At 54.9% G+C, this 22,494-nt stretch overlaps 1 protein-coding gene across 3 annotated transcripts in view; it reads right to left on the reverse strand.

The window, feature by feature from the left end:
- The window catches only part of RPS6KA1 (ribosomal protein S6 kinase A1), a 45,665-nt gene extending 23,177 nt beyond the window's left edge, over nt 1-22,488 (reverse strand). The window contains exons 1-6 of one of the 3 annotated variants that reach the window (XM_017856434.1): nt 22,339-22,488; nt 15,387-15,431; nt 4,978-5,094; nt 4,691-4,772; nt 1,021-1,101; nt 775-854 (exon numbers count right to left, since the gene is read on the reverse strand). In XM_017856434.1, coding sequence (XP_017711923.1) covers nt 775-854; nt 1,021-1,101; nt 4,691-4,772; nt 4,978-5,094; nt 15,387-15,431; nt 22,339-22,401 — 468 coding nt within the window. In that variant the 5' untranslated portion in view covers nt 22,402-22,488. Of the gene's footprint in view, nt 1-774; nt 855-1,020; nt 1,102-4,690; nt 4,773-4,977; nt 5,095-5,923; nt 6,127-8,810; nt 9,209-15,386; nt 15,434-22,338 lie in introns of those variants that run through there. The other 2 variants (XM_017856435.1, XM_017856433.1) reach the window with 2 other exon arrangements.
- Between the last annotated feature and the right edge of the window lie 6 nt (nt 22,489-22,494).

Below are 22,494 nucleotides of genomic sequence, written 5' to 3' on the forward strand. Positions count from 1 at the left end.
AAAAAACAAAAAAAAAATTACAATTAAAAAAAAAAAGGCTAGATTCTCTTTAAAGTCTGAATTGTATGAATGACCCCATTTTCTAGCTCAGATCTTTTTTTTTTTATTTTCTGAGACAGAGTCTCGCTCTGTTGCCAGGCTGGAGTGCAGTGGCGTGATCTCGGCTCACTGCAACCTCCACCTCCCGGGTTCAAGCGATTCTTGTGCCTCTGCTTCCTGAGTAGCTGGGATTACAGGCACACTCCACCATACCCAGCTAATTTTTGTATTTTTAGTAGAGACGGGGTTTCACCATGTTGGCCAGGATGGTCTCGATCTCCTGACCTCCTGATCCGCCCACCTTGGCCTCCCAAAGTGCTGGGATTACAGGTGTGAGCCACTGCACCCAGCCTCAAATCCTTTTATATTAGTTCAAAATCCTGTTGGATGACATATGGGAGATGACTGCTAAAGTCTCTGGCTCTCTGGGTGACTTTGGGCTTCTCCCCTATCTTCACACCTCTGCTCAGAGCAGCCCTGGAAGAATGCAGGTGGGGAGGTGAGAGGAACTCTTAGCTCCCCAGAGTTTCCTTGGGAGAAACTCTCAGAGACTTTGCCAGCGTATGGCCTCCATCCAAGGGTGAATGGTATTTCCTGGGCCAGGGGCCGCTAGGCAGGCCTGGGTGGTTCCAGGTTCAAACCATCTGAACACATTCTGTACAGGGCCCCGGGATGGGAGGCCTTGTTGTCCCCCAGCTCTATCCCGTGGCCCTCTGGCAGTAGATGTCAGCTCACCTCTTTTGAGAGCCGTGTGAAGAGGTCCCCACCACGCAGGAAGTCCAGAATGAGATACAGCTTGCCCTCGGTCTGGAAGGCTGGGGAGACGGAGAAAGGCAATGGTAGAGTCACCCGGGCCTTACGACCTGCTCCTTCAGCCCTGGCTCCCTTGGCCTACCGGGCAGGTGGTGGGAGAATGTACAGACCACAGGCAAGGGTGAAGGATGGGTAGGGTAGGAGCTCAGATAGGGCCTGCAGCTTTACCATAGTGCAGCTTCACCACGAATGGGTGGTTTACATCAGCCAGGATGTCTCTCTCCATCTTGGTCCGGACACGGTCACGTACTGGCCAGACGAGAAAGGAAGTCACCAGTAGTCTAGACACTCAACACAGCCACTCCCAAGCCCCCGCTAAGGGATCTCTTTTCTACTTGTTCCTCCAGGCCTGAGCTCCCAAGGCCCCCTCACCCAGGGCTTTGGGGACACTCAATTCTCAGGTTTCTTCCTTCCCAGTCTGTTTCTGGCTCCTTGGCCGGCTCCTTGCTCCCACCCCTCACAGCAGTGCCCACAGCTGGGGCCTTGGCACCCTGCCCATCTCTGTGGTCCCTTCTCCCACCACGCCCCATCAAGGCCTGTTAACCAGCCAGTCTGAGCAACCTGCTCCCCAGGTGCTCTGTTTTGTCACATCCTCAGACTTTGCCTCTGCACCTCCCCCCGCATGCCTTCACCAGCCCTGCTTTCCATCTGGCATAAAAATTCCCAAATTCCAGTTGGGGCTGGTAAGAACGGCTACCTGGGGAGCTGGAGAGGCAGATTCCCTGGGCCTAAAATCCCGATCCATGGGTCTAGGCGGGCACCCTTCACGTATGTTTTTTTTTAAAGAATAAAAGTTGTTGGGCAGTTCTGATTCTCAGCAGGTTCTTTGACTCAGCTTAGGCCTCACCTCCTCTAGGAAGCACTCCTTAATTTGCCAAGCTGAGTTAGGGCCTTCTGGATTCCTACAGTGCTTCTCCTTCAGAGCACTCCTCTCTTTTTCAGGTTGCCTTCTAAATTTATTGAAGCCCACCAAGTATCATGTTTTATTGATTTTTCTAGTGTGATTAGAACAGGCTTTTGGGCCGGGGGTGGCTCATGCCTGTAATCCCAGCACTTTGGGAGGCCGAGGCAGGTGGATCACTTGAGGTCAGGAGTTCGAGACTAGCCTGGCCAACATGGTGAAACTTTGTCTGCATTAAAAATACAAAAATTAGGGCCAGGTATGGTGGCTCACGCCTGTAATCCCAGCACTTTGGGAGGCCGAGGCAGGCGGATCATGAGGTCAGGAGGTCGAGATCATCCTGGCCAACGTGGTGAAACCCCGTCTCTAGTAAAAAATACAAAAAAGTAGCCAACCTGGTGGCATGTGCCTGGTGGCATGTGCCGAGACTCTGTCTTGGGAAAGAAAAAAAAACAGGCTTTTGGACTTGGCTGCCTAGGTTCATTCTGGGCACTGTGTTTCAACTTAAGTTTATTACAATATTGATTATCCCTTGACTGAGACCTCTCATGTGGCCTTTGTTTTTTTGTTTGTTTTTTATGAGACAGGGTCTCACTCTGTCACTCAAGCTGGAGTGCAGTGGTGTGATCTTGGCTCACTGCAACCTCTGCCTGCCAGGTTCAAGTGATTCTCGTGCCTCAGCCTCCCGAGTAGCTGGGATTACAGGCACACCACACCCAGCTCATTTTTTTTTTTTTTTGTATTTTTAGTAGAGACAGGGTTTCACCATGTTGGCCAGGCTGGTCTTGAACTCCTGACCTCAAATGATCCAACCACCTTGGCCTCCCAAAGTGCTGGGATTGCAGGCGTGAGCCACCACACCCGGCCTTGACTTCTATTAAAAGGAGAGGTGGAAGGCTCAGGAATGCTTACTAAGACCAGACAAAATGTCTGAGCAATACACACAGTGCAAAACTAAAGGCTTTTTTGGTCCATGTACTGGATCGGCAGTTTCCTCTCCAGCCTCATAGTCCCAAAGCCTTCACTAGTCCATCCATCTAGTATGAATTCTATTCATTCGTCACTGCCATTCTAGAATTGATGCTCACAGTTGCTTATCTTAGGAGATCTGGCCAATGTGCTCCTCCTGCACGTCTTTCCAGAGTCTTGTTCAGGACACAATCCTTGGCCCTTGCTACAAGTAGAAGCTGCAGCTGCCTTCCAACATGCCTTCTGTGTCAGCACACACGGCTGCAGAGCTGGTTCCCTTCAGAGCACTTTTCACATCAGTGGGCCCCTTCCTCTATTTTAATTTTTGTATTTTCCTCACTAGACATGACAGGGACCACACCAGAGTTAACTATTTTGGTCACCTTACATTTTCTTTTTCCTTTGTTTTTTTTTTTTTTTTTTGAGATGGAGTTTCGCTCTCATCGCCTAGGCTGGAGTATGGTGCCACGATCTCGACTCGCTGCAACCTCCACCTCCTGGGTTCAAGCGATTTTTGTGCTTCAACCTCTTGAGTAGCTGAGACTACAGGTGCAAACCAGCAAACCCAGCTAAGTTTTGCATTTTAGTAGAGATGGGGTTTTCCCATGTTGGCCAGACTGGTCTCGAACTCCTGACCTCAAGTGATCCACTTGCCTCAGCCTTCCAAAGTGCTAGGATTACAGGTATGCGCCATGGCGCCCAGCCTACCTTACATTTTCAAACCACCTCTGCACTTTAGGTCAGGCAAACAGTTTCTCCTTCCCAGGGTCCCTTCCTCGACCATTTTTGGTCTGGAGAAATCCACTCATCCTTCAAGGCTTACCGCTCCTTAGGTGTCCCCTTGGCCTCTGGGCCCACCCTCTGCAAGGCTGCACCACCACTCCCAGCTCCCCAGCCCGTCGGATATCCATGCACACCAGTCTCAGCACCAGCTGCACCGCACTGTCGGGTATGCTTAGCCTCTCCCGCCCAGCCTGTGAGCCCTTCACAGCAGGAACCCAGGCTTTTCATCTTTCTCCTCCCTCTGAAGCTGCCACCATACCTCCTGGGGGATGACTCCCACCCCCACCAGGCTGGCCTTAGGAGACCAAAGCCACCCATAACAAGCTTAAGGCTGATGCCTCCTACTGCCCCCACGACCTCCCCAGCTGGGACTTGGCTCTGACTGGGATTACAGGTGCGCACCACCACACCCAGCTCATTTCTTTGTATTTTTAGTAGAGACAGGGTATCAACATGTTGGCCAGGTCTTGAACTCCTGACCTCAAATGATCCACCCACCTCGGCCTCCCACAGTGCTGGGATTACAGGTGTGAGCTGCCGCGCCCAGCCGTGACTTTTATTTAAAGGGAGACTTGGTCGAGGAAGGGCACCTGGCTGCGACTCCACCGAGTCAGTGGTCACACGGGCTCCCAGGCCACGGGGTCAGTGTCCAACCCAAAGCCCACTACCAACCATCCTCATATCCTTTGTAAGTCCCCAGAACTCTAACCTTGGCCCAGGGTTCCCTTCTGAACCTCTCTGCCATCCAGCTCTGTGGCCCTGCCTGGACTCACCCTCTCTCGCCTGGCCCAGCTGCCTCCCTGGGCTCCCTGCCTCTTCACTCATGCCCTTCTCTCAGGCCTCTGAGTTAGGGGCCACAGAGGTCTCCCTCAGACTCTGCTAACATCAACAGTCAGAACGCCCCTGCTTGACCAGCTTGGTAGCTGAGGGCCCCGCCCCCGACAAACATATTACATTTACCCTATTACCACCTTCCAGACCTTCACAGCCAGTCATTGGCACTTGGCTTAGGGGGAGGGGGACTGGGTGGGGAGAGATGGCTGAGAAATAGGCCTGTTTCTCCACCTTTGAACTAGGTGCTCCTGAAGACAGAGCTGTCTCCCTTGCCAGACCCAAGGCCCCTGAAGTCTGGGCTGCCTCCCTCAGCCCAGCCTGGGTCCTGCACAGGGAGGTGTCCCTACTCACCTTTCAGCGTCGCCTTCTTCAGCACCTTCATAGCATACAGGTGCCCACTGTCAGGCCGGGTGACTTTCCGTACCAGGAAGACCTGAGAAGGCAGAGAGGGAAGCAGGGCAGAAGATGGGAGAGGTCTGCGCCCAGGCTGACCTCCATCTTCTCTGAGCCCCAAGCTGGTCTTTTTGTTCTCCCTGGGTACCAAGGTGACCTCTGATCCTTTGGGCCCCTAGGTGACCCTTGACCCCCACCTCTAACATGACGAGGGTTGCCTTCACAGCCACGGGCTCATGACTCACCTTGCCAAAGGATCCCTGGCCCAGAACCTTGAGGAGCTCGAAATGGGATGGATCAGCCTTCTCAGAGCCAGCCTTGACGTGGTGCGTGATGGAGATCTCCTTGAGGACGCCCTCATCCTGATGGAGGGACAGAGCTGGTGGGCATGGTGGGCCCCATCCGGGCAGCAGGAGTTGCCCTGCCCAAGGCCATTCCCACCAGACCTTAGCAGATGAGACCTAAAGGCCCAACAGACGACTTCCCTGAAGGGCCAGCCTCCAAGGTCATCGATTTCAAAAGGGCCTCAAAGGCTGGGAAGGTCAAACAGAAGAGGCACCACTCCTATTGCTCCCTGGTTAGGCCTGGTTAGGCCCAAAGGGATGCTCTGGCCTGGTTAGGCCCAAAGGGATGCCCAGGCATGGCCAGGCTAAGTCAACCCCAGGCTCTGGTTGAGACCCAGAGACCTGCCCCAGGTCTGCCTGTGGGGCTTCCCTCCCCCTGCTGCTTTAGGGTTGCCACAATAGGAAGTAGGATATGGGGAGGTAGAGCTGGGCCTTCGTTCCTGGTCAGGATGGGATGAGGGGATCCCTCTGGTCAGTAGGACAGGGCTGACGTGCACAAAAACCCAAGAGTCACCCAAACTCCCCCATCAACTTGGTAAGTGCTGGCCTGGGGCAGGTCAGAATTAAGGCCAGAGACTGCATGGCTCATCTTCCCCAACTTCCCTCATACAAACCTACTAGAAGCCCCTTGCCACGTCCTAGCCATTCCAGGACTCTACCCTCCCTCTAATCTGCTGCCATTGCCTTGAAGCCCTGAACAGGAAGCAAGTCTGGGCAGGGTCCAGTCACCCCGCAGGGCCAGGCCTGGGCCAGGACAGCCCAAAGCCAGATTACGCTAAGCTGGCTTCCCAGGCACCTGCTGCGAGGGACACAGTCAGGCCAGGACCAGACATCTGGGTACACTCACCGAGTCCCGCTGGGGGCCAGAGCCAGGGCCAGGGACAGGCAGAGAGGTCTGGCTGATCCTGGGCCGCTGCTTCCTGGGCAGCCAGGGGAGCAGGGCCCAGAGCCGCAGACGGGGCGGCTTGGGATCCTGCTCCATCCGCCCAGCAGGGCCACGGCACCATGGCAGGAGCAGGCAGAGTCCGGGGCTGCCGCGGTGGTGGCCGGGACCAAGGCGGATGTGCAGGGTGAGGGCGGGGGCTGGGCCCGGCCCAGGGCAGCCAATCACTCAGGGCCTGTGGTTTCCCAGCACCAGGCCTACACCCTCACCACGTTCCCTTCCTCTCTCTCTCCCACTCCTCAGTGCCTGAGGGCTGCCCTCTGGCCATTCCCCCATCCTCCCTGTGGGTCTGCAAAGGGAAAGCCCTCTGCCAGTGCAGCTGCTGAGCAGACAGGTACCCAACAGCAGAGAAGTACCCAATAGCAAACAGGTAACCAACAGGCAAAGACAGGTGCCTGATATGTGGAGGCAGACGAAGAGAGACACCCAACAGGTAGAAGCAGGCACCCAACAGGTGGAAACAGGTAAGAATGGCATCCATCATGTCTGTAATCCCAGCACTCTGGGAGGCCAAGGCAGGCGGATCATAAGGTCAGGAGATCGAGAACACCCTGGCTAACACAATGAAACCCCATCTCTACTAAAAATACAAAAAATTAGCTGGGTGTGGTGGCGGGTGCCTGTAGTCCCAGCTACTCGGGAGGCTGAGGCAGGAGAATGGCGTGAACCTGGGAGGCAGAGCTTGCAGTGAGCCGAGATTGCGCCACTGCACTCCAGACTGGGCGACAGAGCGAGACTCTGTCTCAAAACAAAAAAAAACATAATGGCATCCAACAGGCAGGAGCAGGAGAGAACACATACCCAAAAGGCAGGGATGGATAAGGACACGCACCCAACAGGCAGAGGCAGGAGGAATTCATATCCAATAGAAAACAGATGGAGACGTGTACCCAATAAGGGGAAGCAGGAGGGGACTCATATCTAACAGACAGAGGTGGACAGAGACTCATCCCCAATGTGTGTAGGCAGATAGGGATACAAACCCAACAGGCAGAGACAGATGGGGCACAAGCCCAACAGGCAGAGACAGAAGGGGACATGTACCCAATAGGTAAAGACAGATGGGGACATGAACCCAACAGGCAAAGGCAGAGGGAACACATCTCCAATAGGCAGGAACAGAAGAGAATTCCAACCCAACAGGCAATGACAGAAGGGGACATAAACCCAACAGGCAGGCTGGGTGCAGTGGCTCACGCCTGTAATCCCAGCACTTTGGGAGGCCGAGGCAGGTGGATCACGAGGTCAGGAGATCGAGACCATCCTGACCTACGTGGTGAAACCCTGTCTCTACTAAAAATACAAAAATTAGCTAGGCGTGGTGGCAGGCGCCTGTAGCCCCAGCTACTTGGGAGGATGAGGCTGGAGAATGGCGTGAACCCGGGAGGCAGAGGTTGCAGTGAGCCAAGATCGCGTCAGTGCATTCCAGCCTGGGCAACAGAGTGAGACTGACTCGGGAAAAAAAAAAAACCTCAACAGGCAATGACAGAGGGGGACATGTATCCAACAGGCAGAGACAGATGGTGACACGAACCCAACAGGCAATGACAGAAGGGGACATAAACCCAACAGGCAGAGACAGAAGGGGACAGGTATCCAATAGGCAGAGACAGAAGGAGACATGTAGCCAATAGACAGAGACAGATGAAGACATAAACTCAACAGGCAGAGACAGAAGGGGACATGAACAACAGGCACCTAACATGTGACATGTGCCCAACAGGTGAAGTCAGGCACTTATCAAGTGGAGACAGAGATTGGAACCCAACCACAGACACAGGAAGGCAGCAAAGAGAGACAGCAGGAGAGTCAGCGAGCCCCAAGCAGACTGACAATACCTAGGGCAGATAGGTCTGACACCTGGCAGATACACAGGCAGGCAGCAGGGCAGGGATCCCCAGGAAGGGGTTAAGGGCGGAACTGTGGGTTCCTGCTGCTGTACCTGGGGTGGGGAAAGAGATGAGGGGATACAATCTGCAAACTCTCACCATTCAGGAGAGGACTCTGGTATTACTTACAGACCCACCTCTGAGGTCTTCCATTTCCCTAGGATTTTCCTCCTATGCCAGGACCTGAGGAGGGCCCAGATAGTGGCTGAGAGGACTATCTCCTGAGTGCAATCTGATGTCTTTGACTCTGATCATATCCTAAAAACTGTTATCCTCATTCCAGGAACAGGGAACTGAGGCTCAGAAGACAGTGACTCACCGAGGCTCAAAGCAAACAGTGGCAGAGCTAGCTTGGACCCAGGTGCCTCCCTGCTTACTGCCTGGCCTGGGGTCAGCAGGCATCAAATGCCAGGAAAGGGTGGGCAGGTAAATCAGCCAGAGCCACGTCCTGCCCACCCGTCTGCCCAAACCCCCTTCTCCTTCAGTACTAGGGTCCACCTGGGACCTCCCACTATAGGTCCTGGCCCTCGGAGACACAATCTTGTCTTCAAGGGAAGATACCTAACCCTCCCTGACAGATGGAGCAGTGGGTGGAACAGCCCCACAAAAACACCAGAAAGCCGCAGTCAAATCAGACCCGAGTGTAACCTCCTGGCGGGACAGGCGGAAAGCCTGGCTCAAAGAGGGACTGAGGGGGGGCCAAGGACACACAGCAATACCTGCACACCCCACCCTGAGATCTGAGCCTCTACCTCATCTGTCTGCCTCTGATTGAGAGCACTCCCTGGGGACAGAAGCAGGAAATCACCCAGAAACCCCAGGGGACAGAGCCACCCCCAAACCCATTCCTTGCCCAGTCACGGTGACAGACACTGCTGGAGGCAGGCGACTCCTCTGCTCACCTTTCTGGGACAGGGAACCAAGTCTCTCTCAACTCTGGGGAAATCTGCCGGGGTCTGCATGGTGGGGCTCAGGCCAGTGGCCAGAGGGCCCAGTTACTCTTCTTACTTCTGCTTTTTTTTAGCCTTCCTGGCCCAGAAGGCAGGGTCTCTGGCCCCCCTCCTTCTCACTTTCCCCTCTGCAGGGAGGAGGGGCAGAAGATGGGTCAGGCTCCTCTGCAGAGGAGGGGACACTGCAGACCCTAAGCCCATGACCCCAGGGAAGGCCCAGGGGCACACTTCTCCCTATGTCCTCTGACTCTAAGGAGGACAGACAAGAGCAGAGACAGAAGTCACAAGGCGATAAGGCGGTGACACAGTGGGCATATCAGCACCCGCAAACATCCACGTGAAGGGGGGACCTGAAAAAATGTGGGGCAAAAGTCAGCAAAGGCCACTGTCTGACTGTCCAGCCCAGAGCTTAGATACTGTGTCCTACCCCCCATAGCACCCTTCCCATGGCTAGGCCCACCCACAATGGCAGCCCAGAAAGCAGGCACCAGTGGCCCCGGTCCTGCCCTGCTCAGCTGCCCCAAAGAAGGCTGCCAGTCCCAAGCCCCAGGATGGGTAAGGTGGGCAGAAAGCCCAACCAAGGACCTCAGAGAGGTCTGAGAGGAGGAGCAGGCAGCTATGGGGCAGGCGTTGACCAGGCCCAGCCCCTTTCTACGTGGTCTCACTTCATCACTCACACCAGTACAGCACAGAAACTCTCACACACACACACACACTCAGGCCAATGATCGGAAACCCTGTCCACAGACAACCCCTATGCAGAAACACACGCCCCCACGCACACACAGACTTTCCCTTCCCTGTCCTTGCAGAGTCTGCGGGTGGATGGCTGCTGGGAAATTGTGAAAGATGCCTTCCTCAGCCAAGCCTCTCATTGCTCTCCACCTTCCTCAGACAGGGGTTTGGAGGCTGGGGCAGCTCTCGGAGCCCCAAAGCTCACCCTCCCTACCAACCCCTGGTCCCTGAGATGCAAAGAAAGAAGGTAGAGACGTAGCTACTTTGTGGGAGGAGAGTCTTCAGACACAGGCTGAGATAAACCAAGGGGCCCAGTCCACACTAGCCTCTGTGGCCAGCAGGGTACCAGAAGGGGCAACAGGAAGGAAACAGACGTCTCAGAACTGCCTTTGCTGAAGGCTGTGTGGGCCCTGAGGCCTCTGGTGGCGGGCGGGGGGAGGACAGCCACCAGCCCACATCCCTTGGTCCCTGCCCCATCCCCCGCATAGGGACTTCCTCTTTATTTACTTCCTCCTACAGGGCAGCTGGAAGAGAAGCCCAGAGCCCCCGGGCCTGATCCCTGGTCTCCAGAGTCCCCACCCGACCAGCTGTAGCCAAGCCCACCTGCCAATCCTGGCCCTAACGGACACCAACAGCCCCTTCCCCAGCTGGCAGCATTTGCAGGGCCCTCCCAGGCGCTACCCCCTCCCTCAGGTGGGACAGATGTCCTCAGACGCATCTCCCAGCATGCCACCAGGCAGGTGAGGAGGGGTCCACAGCTCCCTGGCAGCCTTGAAGGGGAGCTGGCCTCCAACACTAGGTCAGGCCTGGCATGGAGAGATGATGGTAAGTGTGCCTCCTACTGATGGAGCAGTTACACATGCAGCTTTTTTTTTTTTTTTTTTTGAGACGGAGTCTCACTTTGCTACCCAGGCTGGAGTGCGGTGGTGAGATCTCAGCTCACTGCAACCTCCGTCTCCTGGGCTCAAAGTGATTCTCGTGCCTCAGCCTCCCGAGTAGCTGGGACTACAGGCACACTCCACAATGCCTGGCTAATTTTTTTGTATTTTAGTAGAGACAGGGTTTCATGTTGCCCAGGGTGGTCTCAAACTCCTAAGCTCAGGCGATCTGCCTGCCTTGGCCTCCCAAAGTGTTGGAATTACAGGTGTGAGCCACTGTGTCTGGCATTTTTTTTTTTTTTGAGACAGAGTCTCACTCTGTTGCCCAGGCTGGAGTGCAGTGGCATAATCATGGTTCACTGCAGCCTCTTGGGCTCCCACCTTAGCCTCTGGAGTAAGCTGGGAGGACAAGTGCGCACCACCACATCTGGTTAATTTTTTAAAAATATTTTGTAGAGGGCCAGGCGCAGTGGCTCATGCCTGTAATCCCAGCACTTTGGGGGGCTGAGGCAGGAGGATCAACTGAGGTCGGGAGTTCGAGACCAGCCTGACCAACATGGAGAAACCCCGTCTCTACTAAAAATACAAAATTAGCCAGGTATGGTGGCACATGCCTGTAATCCCAGCTACTGGGGAGGCTGAGGCAGGAGAATCGCTTGAACCTGGAAGGCAGAGGTTGCCGTGAGCCAAGATCGTGCCATTGCACTCCAGCCTGGGCAACAAAAGCAAAACTCCGTCTCAAAAAAAAAAATAATTTTTTTTTTTGTAGAGGATGGGTCTCCCTGTATTGCCCAGGCTTGTGTTGAACTCCTGGCTGGGCATAGTGGCGTGCACGTGTAGTCCCAGATACTCTGGTAGTTAAGGTAGGAGGATCACTTGAGCCTAGGAGGTCAAGGCTATAGTGAGCTGTAGTTGCACTACTGCACTCCAGCCTGGGCAACACAGGGAGGCCCTGCCTCAAAACAAAAACAAGGCCGGGCGCGGTGGCTCAAGCCTGTAATCCCAGCAGCTTTGGGAGGCGCGAGACGGGCCGGATCATGAAGGTCAGGAGATCAAGACGGCATCCCTGGCAAACACGGTGAAACCCCGTCTCTACTAAAAAAAAATACAAACAAACTAGCCGGGCGACGGTGCGCGGCGCGCGCCTGTAGTCCCAGCTACTGGGGAGGCTGAGGCAGGAGAATGGGCGTAAAACCCGGCGAGGCGGAGCTTGCAGTAGCTGAGATCCGGCACTGCACTTCAGCCTGGGCGACAGAGGCGAGACTCCGTCTCAAAAAAAAAAAAAAACAACAACAAAAACAAAACCAAAAAAACCACAACTATCCTGAGACAGCCATAATCAAGGTGCTGTGGGTGCCCAAAGGTGGTGACTATCTGCCAATGGGTGAAGTCAAGAAAGACCTTCCAGAGGGGCAGCCCAGCTGGGTCCTGAGGATGAACAAGTGTTGGCCAGGCAGAAAGGAGGAAAAAAAAAGACACTCCAGGTAGAGAAAGACCTGTGTGAGCAAGGGGCTTAAGGCCAGGAGGGCAGGCAGGGTGGGATGTCAGGAAGAGATGGCCACTCACTAGCTGGGTGCTCCTGGCAAATCTGTTTCCCTGTATGAACCTTGGTATCCTCCTCTGTAAAATGAAGGTTGGAACAATATGCTCCACTCTCAGATTGTTTCTAGAAGCAAAACGGGCCACAGAGACAAGGGGATGTTGGAAACAAAATTTCTCCCAGGTTTAATTAGTCTTACTGCTGTGGGGTCTCCCCTGGGCAGGATAAAGGGACAGAGCTCAGCCACAGGGCCCCAGGTACTAGGAGAGTGGCTGGCCTTCTCTGGCCAGGCCCAGGGAAGTTCCTCCCAACACCTGAGGCTGCCCAAGCCTCCCTGAAGTCCACAGTCACATCCTGCCTAAGCTCTGGCCAGGGGAGCAGGAGGGATCCGGGAGGGATCAGGGTTTCATAAACAGGAAGAGAGGAGGGGAGGGGAGACGCTCAGCTCTCAAAATAGACCTGCAGGCGCTTCAAAGGGGTCCAGCTCCGGAGATAGCTGGGGGAGGGGGCCTGGGATGCTCAGTCCACTCCCAGGAAGGGAGGGAGGACAAATGGAGCTCCGGTGTGCCTGAGGGTACCAGATGCACCTAGGTGCTGAGGGGATCCACAGAGTTCTCACCCCGATGGCTATCCACAGTATTGCTGCTAAAACCCAAATCCCAAATCCCACTTTCTGCCTGAAATGAATAAAATAAACAAGCATTAAACAGCAACATTGTGCCACAAGCCCTGTTAGATACTTTAATTTATATGCACCACATTCTCTTTTCCAGGTGGCCCTGAGAAATAGGCTTTATTCTCCTTTTATTTTTCAGGAGAGAACCCGAGCCTCAGCAGGGCAAGTGACTTGCCCAAGGTTACAAGGCAAATAAAAAATAGGTGCAGGATTCTGAACTCAGAATCCCTGACTCCCTTCCCTGCCTCTTTGCCACCTGGAAGGCCCAATTCTTTCTCTAGCTGCCCAAATCCTGCCTTTCGAGCCCCAACCAAATGCCAGTTCCGCAGGGAACATGGCTTGTGCCCTAGAGCCCACCCCAACTCTTCTTCCTCAGCCATTCACAGCAATGACCATGTCTCTGGTCCACACTCAGCCCTGAACTCAGATGCCATCATCTGGGTTCCCGGGGACGTGCTCATCTCATCATGCTATGGAGAGAAATGAGGGCACCTGGAAGGTGGTGGTATACGTCTCTGTCCAACATGGGGCCTGGCACAGAGCAGAGGTTCTATGTGCCCACAGCTGCGCTCTCGCCCCATCATAGCGCCTACCACACGGCTTTCCTGTCTCCACCCTCTGCCCAAAGATTGGGAGCTCCCGGAGGGTGGGGGATGTTGACTTCATTTTAGGCCCTTCCGTATACAATAGGGTGCACCGAATGTCTGATTAGGACAAAGTGGCCCATTGCCAGCTTATTTCACCACACGAAGTGATGAGGTCCGGACCACAGTTTGAGCGCCCCCTGGTGTATTAAGCCCAGAAGTGAGCATTAGGGACACTGGTGGCTGGGGCAACAGATGGATGAGCAGGTGCACAGGACTGGTCCCACTTGGGATCACAGAAAGCCAATGCTCCTCCTCTTCAGCACTCAGGGTTCTCTGGACTATGAGGAATGACCTTGAAGCCAAACAAGACTTGTCTTCGTTGCCCACCAGCTATGTGATGTTGAACCTCAATTTTGTCATCTGTAAAATGGGGATAGTAACAGTCTACCTCCAAGGATGTAGTAAGAACTAAATGTAAAGCGCCTGGTATGATGCTAGGCATAGGTTAAACTCTTTCTCTTCCTTAAGTGGCATTCGAGACTCCCTGTCCCAACCATCTCCAGCCCTGTCTCCCTTCCCACACCACGATCTTCTGCTCTAGAGCAAGAGTCATAGGCTTGGGAGCAAAAGATTACCCGCCTGGGCAAGCTCCTACCATCTCCCAGTCAGCCCCTCCAGTTCTTGAAGTGAGAAGCTGTACTCAGCACAGGTCCCTAAATGCTGCAAGCTCCTCTGCAACCCCCAGAACTTCAGCCCTGAGATCTGAACACCCTGTTTCTTCACTGGGAACCTACAGCTTCTTCATTTCGTTACTAGGCAACGAGAGGTAGCTACTGCGAGGAGATTCTGCAGACATGGGCTGAGATAAACCAAGGGGCCCAGTCCACACTATTTACTGGCCTCTGCTGGTCCAAGGTTGCCACAGCAACCCACAGAGAAGGGGGTGGGAGCCTGCTTCCCTCACCTGCCCTACCCTATCCAGCTCAGTCACCTCATCTTAGGACGCTAAGTCAAGGTAAACATCAGGACTAATTCTGAATCCATCTCAAAGGTCAAGCTTATGGCAGGTCTGGTGCTCAAGACAACCTAGGTCTGGAAGGTGGGGCCACTGGCAGGAAGCTGAGCTGAGCAATATACAAGGACATTTTCAGTGCTGGCACCAAAGCTGCCATGTGCCAGGCAGTTACTACCTCATCGTCCTTCACATTGCTCCTGTGAGATAGGCACTATTTCCCCAACTTACAGCTCAGGAAACTGAGACTCAGAAGGGAGAAGAGCTTCTGGTTAAATGGTGGGGATGGAGCCAGGACTGGAACCCAGATTTGCTCTAACACCAGAGTCCATGCTCTGTCCCTGCCTAGGCAGCTTCCAAAGACCCTCCACAGCCAGCATCTCCTGTGACCTCACAGCCTCCCTGTGAAGGGGAAGTGGTCTTTTCCAATATAGAGATGAGAAAGCCAAGGCCCAGAGTGTACAGGGAACCTCCCCAAGGTCACACACTGTCACCTAGTCCCTGGTGCTTTTGGCAACACACAAAACCTGCAACAGGGGGTAGGGAGCTACAGGAAGAGGCCCAGGGGAAGCAGAGATAGCAGGGGCGAGGGAATGAGCCCCAGATTGGAAGTGGAGGCCCTAAGAAATGCCATGAGTGCCACATGCCAGGCAACAGGACTGGTTAGCCCTGAGAAGCCACCAGCACCCCCTTTCCAGCTCACGTGCCCAGATGCTCACTTCTAGGCTTTTGACAAGCACAGCTCTACCAAAAGGAGCAGCACAGCTGGCCTGAGCCCCTCCCATCACTCCTTAGAGCCAGCATGAATTCCATGAGTAAATAAACCACAGGCACATCCTGGCCTGGGTAACAGGTAACCAGAGCCCTGACCTGGATTCTGCTCCTGACCCTTTCTGGGCCACAGTTGCCTCACCTACAAAATAGGAAGGTTGGAACAAGTGATTTCTATGCCCAAGGTTGCCACAAGGATTCGGTGGGCCCTGAGAAGGATGGTTGAGCTGGGCAAAGGGGCTAGAGGCTGGGGCCCTCAACCTCCTCCAAGGCCATGCAAACAGGACCCTCCACAGCCCCTCGCCCAGGGTGCTGGCCCTGGTCCTCACCTTGGATGGCTGAAGTCCAGCTTCTTCCCCTGAGGTCTGTCCATTCTGGAAAAAAGAAAGGAGATTGGGGGAGCACTGTCAGAACTTACACGCTTGGGAGAAAGACTCCGTGGGGCACCCCCACCCTTAGCTGCTCCCAATAGCCATGGAGGCCATGGTGGTGGGGCAGGAGTCCTGGGTGGGTCCCTCCACCTCCACTTTCACGGGGAGGGCACAGAGACCAAGGATTGTGGCAATGGCCCCTCATGACTCAGGCAGAACATTCCCAGGGGCCAGCATTCTCACCCTCATGCTGTCTGCCTGGCAAACACTTCATCTCTGAAGACTTAGTTCAAATGTCACCTCCGCCCAGGGAGAAAGGAAGGGTCATGTGTGGCTTCCAGCTCTACCAGATACAAACCTTGTACAAACTAGTCAACTGTGAGAGGACTCAGTTTCCCCATCTGTAACATGGGGTGGGGTAGTTACACTGACTTCCCAGAGTTGCTGCAAGGGTGGAAGGAGACAAAGTCTGGGAAAGTGTGCAACCAGAGATGGTGGCTACTATCCCTGCCCTGCCCCACTCTAGGACCCCTCCCCTGACCTTGCCAGGCAGAATGACTGCTGCCTCCACTTCAGCCTTCGTTGTAGCACTTGTCACACTGCAGAGGCTATTTACACACAGGCCTGCTCTTCCTAATAAACGGGGAGTCCCGGGAGGGCAGAGATGAGGGCTTGGTGCTAACAGCTGCTCTCTTCCAAGCCTCTGCCACATGGCAGGCAGTGGGCTCAGTGCCTCGCACCTGTGGCATCATTTTCTTTCTTTTTTTTTTTAAGACAGAGTTTTGCTCTGTTGCTCAGGTTGGAGTGCAGTGGTGCAATCTCGGCTCACTGCAACCTCTGCCTCCGGGTTCAAGTGATCCTCCTGCCTCAGCCTCCCAAGTAACTGGGATTACAGGCATGTGCCACCATGTCTGGCTTTAAAAATACAATTTTTGTATTTTTTTTTTTAGTAGAGATGGGGTTTCACCATGTTGTCCAGGCTGGTCTCAAACTCCTGACCTCAGGTGATCTGCCCGCCTCAGCCTCCCAAAGTGCTGGGATTACAGGCATGAGCCACTGCGCCTGGGCCCTGTGGCACCATTTAATCCTCACGACAGCCCTGGGAAGTAGGCCCTGGCCCCATTTGGCAGAGAAGGAAACTGAGGCTCTGAGGGTACCTAGTGATGATGCCTATAGTCACACAACTCGTGAGTGGGGATTAAAAATCTGGTCCCAAATCTAGGAGGTGCTCAAAAGGTCAGCTGAATAACAGCCCAGAGCCCAGAGCCCCTCTCTGGTCAGTCTTGCCTTTTCCAGCCCCCAGACTTCACTCTCAGGTGGTTATTAAATGGGGTGGGTGTGTCAAACCCAGCCCATCTGTTTCCTGTGTGATGTGAGGTGAGTAACCTACCCTATCTAGGTGTTTGGAAGCTTGAAGAAATCGCCCCACCCCTCCTGGAACAGGGAGAGTGTGGTGAGGCAGACAGGAGGTTCCCAACGGCTAGGAAGGCCTGCTCTAGAACAGGTCTGGATCTGGACTTTGGAGCCAGGAGCTGGTTCCATGGGGCAGCTGTAGCCCTGCTTGGCAGTAGCAGGCACAGCTGTGCTCTACCCATTACATAATCTCCCTGCCCCTGGAACAGCTCCCCATTGCTACTCCCAGGACATCCTGCCCCCTGAGCCCCTTTAATGCCCCTAATCTCTCCCCAGGGGCCAAATGTTCTACAGGCCCCTCCACACACACATCCATACACACACTGTCATCTCTCAGCAGCCTGGGGAGAAGGGATGGGTTGGCCAGGGCCCAGGGGCTGGGCTGGGGTAGGGATGCTTTTGTAGACTGAGCCCCACTTCACCCGGCATTCTAGACTCTTGACATAATTCCTGCAAATGATCAGAACAGCCTACCCAGCAGCTCCCTGCCCCATGGCCTTCCCCACTCCAAACCCTCATTATTCCTAAAATTAAGTGCAACTACTGCACTCAACTCACTCAGTCAAGATTTGCTGAGAATCTGCTATGTACCAGGCCCCAAACCCCTCCATGGCCTCCACTGACTGTAGATTCAAGTCCCAGCTCCTTAGCATAGAATTCGAGGCCATCATCTTCAACTGCCCAGCACAATAACTAGGAATGTAGGTTTTGCAACCTGACCTTATGGGTTCAAATTCTGGCTTCTACCACCTGCATGACCCCTAGAAGGTTAGTTCATTTATGGGGGCTTCAGTTTCCTCATCTGTGAAATGAGGATCAAAGTAACATACCTCATTGGTGGCTCCAAGAAGTAAATGTAATGCCTATAAATATATATACCTGGCATGTAAGTGGCCTACAAACAACAGCCATTCTTATCATTGGGCCCTATTTTTGAGCTAAACTGAACAACTGGAGACCCTGAAAACAGTCTATTTTATATCCCCAGCATTTGTATGGTGGCTCCCTCTACCAAGAAAGCCTTTCCTGCCTTGTCACCTTGACAAACTCCTGGTCTTTTATCAGGACTGAATTCAAATGTCACCCCTGTCCACACAGCCTCATGTTCTTTCCTCCCTCCTCTCTACCTTCATAGCACCAAGCACGCTGCAGGTTAACTCGGGAAGGGGCCATGGCTTGTCCATCATCAACTCCTTGGCACCCAGCCAGAGTCCAGCATATAGTTTATCCAATGAAAGTTCAACCCAGCAAAGAGAGCAAGGAGGCCAGAGCAGGTTCTATTACTCCTATTTTTCAGATAAGGCTCAGAGAGTTAAGGGACTCACCCGAGGTCCCTCAGCAGGCAGGTGGGAGACACGTGACCATAACCCAAAGTCATGTGTCTGCAAGTCTACTGAGGGAGGGGACGAAGGGGTAGGTGTACCCAGAGGTATGGGCTTCTTGAGCAGTGGCCTGGATGATTTAGGGACCCCCCCCCGCAAGGCAGTCTGGCTGCCTCTACTCCCTGTATCTCTGGCTTGGGTGTCATTCTCACGAAACGCCAAACCTGTAAGAGTAGGGAAACAGGCAGCCCTGGAGAACAGACTGGTAGGGGGGTCAGGGGAGTTGCAGGGTGCCAGCTTCCCACTCAGAGCCTGCGTCCTGGGTCATCTGCCCCTCTGGCCTGACTGCTGCATAGGATCCTTGAAAGAACACAGCTATGCAGCCACAAAGATACAGCCACTAATCCTAGCTCTGCCAGCCACTTATTCCGTCCTTGGGTCTGTCATATCACTTTTATTTTATTTCATTTTTAGAGACAGTTTTGCTCTTTTGCCCAGGCTGGAGTGCAGTGGTGCAATCTCAGCTCACTGCAACCTCCGCCCCCTCGGATTCAAGCAATTCTCCTGCCTCAGCCTCCCAAGTAGCTGGGATTATAGGCCGCACCACCATGCACGGCTAATTTTTGTATTTTTAGTAGAGGCGGGGTTTTGCCATGTTGGCCTAGCTGGTCTCAAACTCCTGACCTCAGGTGATCCACCCGCCTCAGACTCCCAAAGTGCTAGGATTACAGGCGTGAGCCACCACGTGTGGCCTCATATCACTTTTTAAAGTCTCAGTTTCGGCTGTGCGCACTGGCTCATGCCTGCAATCCCAGCACTTTGGGAGGCCGAGGCAGACGGATCACGAGGTCAGGAGATGGAGACCATCCTGGCCAACATGGTGAAACCCCAACTCTACTAAAAATACAAAAATTAGCTGGGTATGGTGATGCGGGCCTGTAGTCCCAGGTACTCAGGAGGCTGAGGCAGGAGAATCGCTTGAACCCAGGAGGTGGAGGTTGCAGTGAACCGAGATCGCACCACTGCACTCCAGCCTGGCAACGGAGCAAGACTCTATCTCAAAAAAAAATAAAATAAATAAAGTCTCAGTTTCCTTATCTGTATCATGAGGGCAGGTGTGCCTTGCTAACATCTGCACTTTGTTGTTTGAAATAGTACTTATCAACTAAGTGCTAAATAAATGACTGAATGGGGACAATGGTGCTGACCTTGCAAAGTACTGAATGAAGGGCCTTGTCTTAGGAGTCCTTTGGCCTCTTAGAGGTTGGAGACCCACCCTCCTCCCTCTTCCTCAGAGAGCACTGCTCATGAGGGCAGATGCCTAGGGCCCCAGACCACTGCCCCCAGTTCCAAGATGTCAGAAATGGGTTCCAACCAGCATCCTTCTTTCCCACCCAAGCAGCTCTGTCTTGGAAAGAGGGGCCCAGGGCAGCGTCTGGAGAAGCTGGGCAGCAGATGGAGAAGGACAGCACGTGCCCCACAGGCAGGAAGCAGCCCCAGGAGCTGGGTTCTGAGCCCAGCATTGGCAGCCCTGCTCACTGCTGGAGGCTGGGGGCCAGGTGCCAGGGCTGGCTGGCACTGCCAGCCCTCGGCTAAGACTGGACAAGGGCCCTACAGGATAAGGAGAGTCTGCCAACATCCGGAGCCTCTCTTGGAGCACCTTCTACCTGGGCTAGTGTGGCTCCAGCCCTTCCCCATCCCTGAGCCTCTCTCCTACTTAGTGGAAGAGAGAGAGATCTTGGTTGTGATCCTGGCTCTGATATTAACGCATCAGCCTGAGTTCAGTTGTCCCATCTGAAAATGGGGGTAATAATCCCTACCTTGAGAAGCTGTGGTGAGAATTAAAGAGGGGTGACATTCGTAAGGCAGAATGGGTGGCACATAGTAAAGCTCTGTACGTGGCAGAACTGGGCCTAGGGACAAGGCTACTACTGCTTTCAACAGGGCTAAGCGAAGCCCAGGCAGAATCCTCACCCACACTTCCCATAGATTACTCCACCTGGGCTGCACCCTGGGCCAGGCCCTGCCTCCCAGCGGCCCATTTTCAGCAGCACTATGGGAGGGCAGAGCAGTCCAGACCCTAGGTCCCTGTGAAAAGCCCCCCACCAGCCCCTCACTTGCCTCCTTCCTGGCTAGGAGCTGCCAGCAGCGGTGGTGCCTGTACCTGCAGGTCAGGCGGCTGTATCGCTTACAAGTCACCTGGGCTAAGAACAGCGAGGCCCTGTTCTCCAGTGAGAACAGCCCAACCTGCACCGTGGCTGCCCTGTGGCTCCTGTTACCCAAACAACAACACCCAGTCGCCTGACACCTCCAGGAGTGGGGGAGGGGGGGACCAGACAACAGTACCCAACACTCTGCACCCTCTCAGGCCCAGGAAGTGGAGGCTAGAACCTAGCACTTGCCACTGGAGAAGCAGAGGCCCAGACAGGCTGAGGACTGACTGAGGATCACACAGTGTTTCTGGAGCAAAACTCCTGAGGAAATCGCGTCCCCCTGTCCCACGAATCCCAGGAAGTCCGCTGGTCTTCGCTTCTCACAGACCTCAGGTGTTACAGAACTCAAAACTGAGATAGTTTCCCAGTTAAATCTGGCCCCTTGGGAAGCTGGCCCCTGCCTCAGGATTCCCTAAAGAAGAGCAGGAAGTGGTGCCCCAGACCAAGGATCGAGCTCCTGGGTGTCCACCCTCCCTAACAGCATAGTCTCTCCCCAGCCTTTCCCAGCCCTACCTTCCCCTTTGGAGGCCTGGTCCCGGGGCGTGCCTGGGCAAAGGAATCCACCTCTGAGCACCACCCCCAGGACCTTGTGCCCCAGTCCTAGTAGGGGGTGGCAGTACAGGGGCTGCAGAGGGCAGTGTTCCTCACCTCAGAGGGTGAGTCAGCGAGTGAACCTCTGAGCAGCCTAGCAGTGCCTGTAAAATCCCCATGGCAGGAATCCCAGAGCAATTTACTCCAAATTGCGCCTTCAGGTTGGTTACCTAATCCTGCCGCGCCCACCCTCCAATAGCCAGTGTCGGCCATCCCTTTAAAGGGGCAGCACACCCTGGGGGCTGGGGACCCTGGGTGCTCACCCTGATCTTAGCCTGTGGTCCTGAGAGGCAGGACACTTGGTGGCTGCCCTAGGTAAGAGAGGGCAGAAGAGGGGACTGAGGCAGGGTCTCCAGGCCCAAGCTGGAAGAAAGTCATCTCAGATCCTGGGCTCAAATGAGGCCTCCATTCCCTCCCTGCACACCCGCAACAACCACCTGGGAAGGAGAGTATCACCTGCTTCCTTCCCAGCAAGAGGTTAAGGAGGAAGTTTTCCACCAGCTCGTTCCGGAGCTTGACCTTGACCCTGGGGTCAAAAGGCACAGGAAGAGGTGGACTTCTGCACGCTTAGGGACTGGAGCCACAGAGTCCTCAAGGGAGGACAGGAGCTGCTTCTGGGAGAGGAGCTAAGTTGTCTGGGGAGTCTGGGCTGGCAGAAGCCAAACTCCCCAAGGGCCCAGCCCTTCCTACCGGAAGGGGCATAAGAAGGGAGGCAGGCACCAAGGTCCCCCCACGCCCTGCCAGGAATCATCTTCACAAGGTCTAAGGGCTCTTTCCCACTCTCTTCTCCACAGCCCAGGGTAGGGAACACAGGTGTCCTCTGGCCCTAGCCTCAGGGCAAAGAAAATCAGGAGTTCCAGCCCCAGAAGGGTGGTGCCATCCCACACTCCACAACCGCCAGGGGTCAAGAGGGGAAATCCTTCTAGGCTCAGCGGCGATGAAGCCAGAAGCAGGGCTATTGGCGGAAGGCCCTGGAAGAAGTAGGGGGTCCCATAACCCCTGTCTCTGATAGAATCCCAGACATCTGGCACTGAAGATCTCCCCGTCTGTACTAATGGAGGAAGCTCCGACAGCTCTGGACAGATGCCGGGACGGTCCTAGGTGTGGGGTGAAGGCGGCCAGATCTCAGCGCCCCATAGGATCCCCTCTCCTGGCTATGGCGGGGAGGTAGTCGGCGCTTGGCGGAACTGTCCCTCGCACACGAACACCCGGGGCATAGGGGGGTGGAGCCGGACAGTGGGCAAGAGATCGGAGGGCACTCGTGCCCTCGCGGGCGCCCGCCGGGCTACAGCGGCGCTTCGGGCCGCCCCGCCCCTGTGAGGATCCGGGCTCGCCGGCCGCGGGCGCCCGTCCCCCGCCCAGCTCACTCACCTCCGGGTCCAGCGGCACTAGCTCCATGAGCGGCCAGGGCTCCTTGAGCTGGGCGAGCGGCATCGCGCCGCCGCCGGGCCACCCGCGCTCCTCTGGCGGCCCCGGCTGCGCCGCCTCCCGGGTCCAGGGGGTCCCTGGCTCTGCGACCCGAACCGC

The sequence above is a fragment of the Rhinopithecus bieti genome, unplaced genomic scaffold (assembly GCF_001698545.2).
Source record: "Rhinopithecus bieti isolate Rb0 unplaced genomic scaffold, ASM169854v2 scaffold_41082, whole genome shotgun sequence".
Classification (NCBI taxonomy): Eukaryota; Metazoa; Chordata; class Mammalia; order Primates; family Cercopithecidae; genus Rhinopithecus; species Rhinopithecus bieti.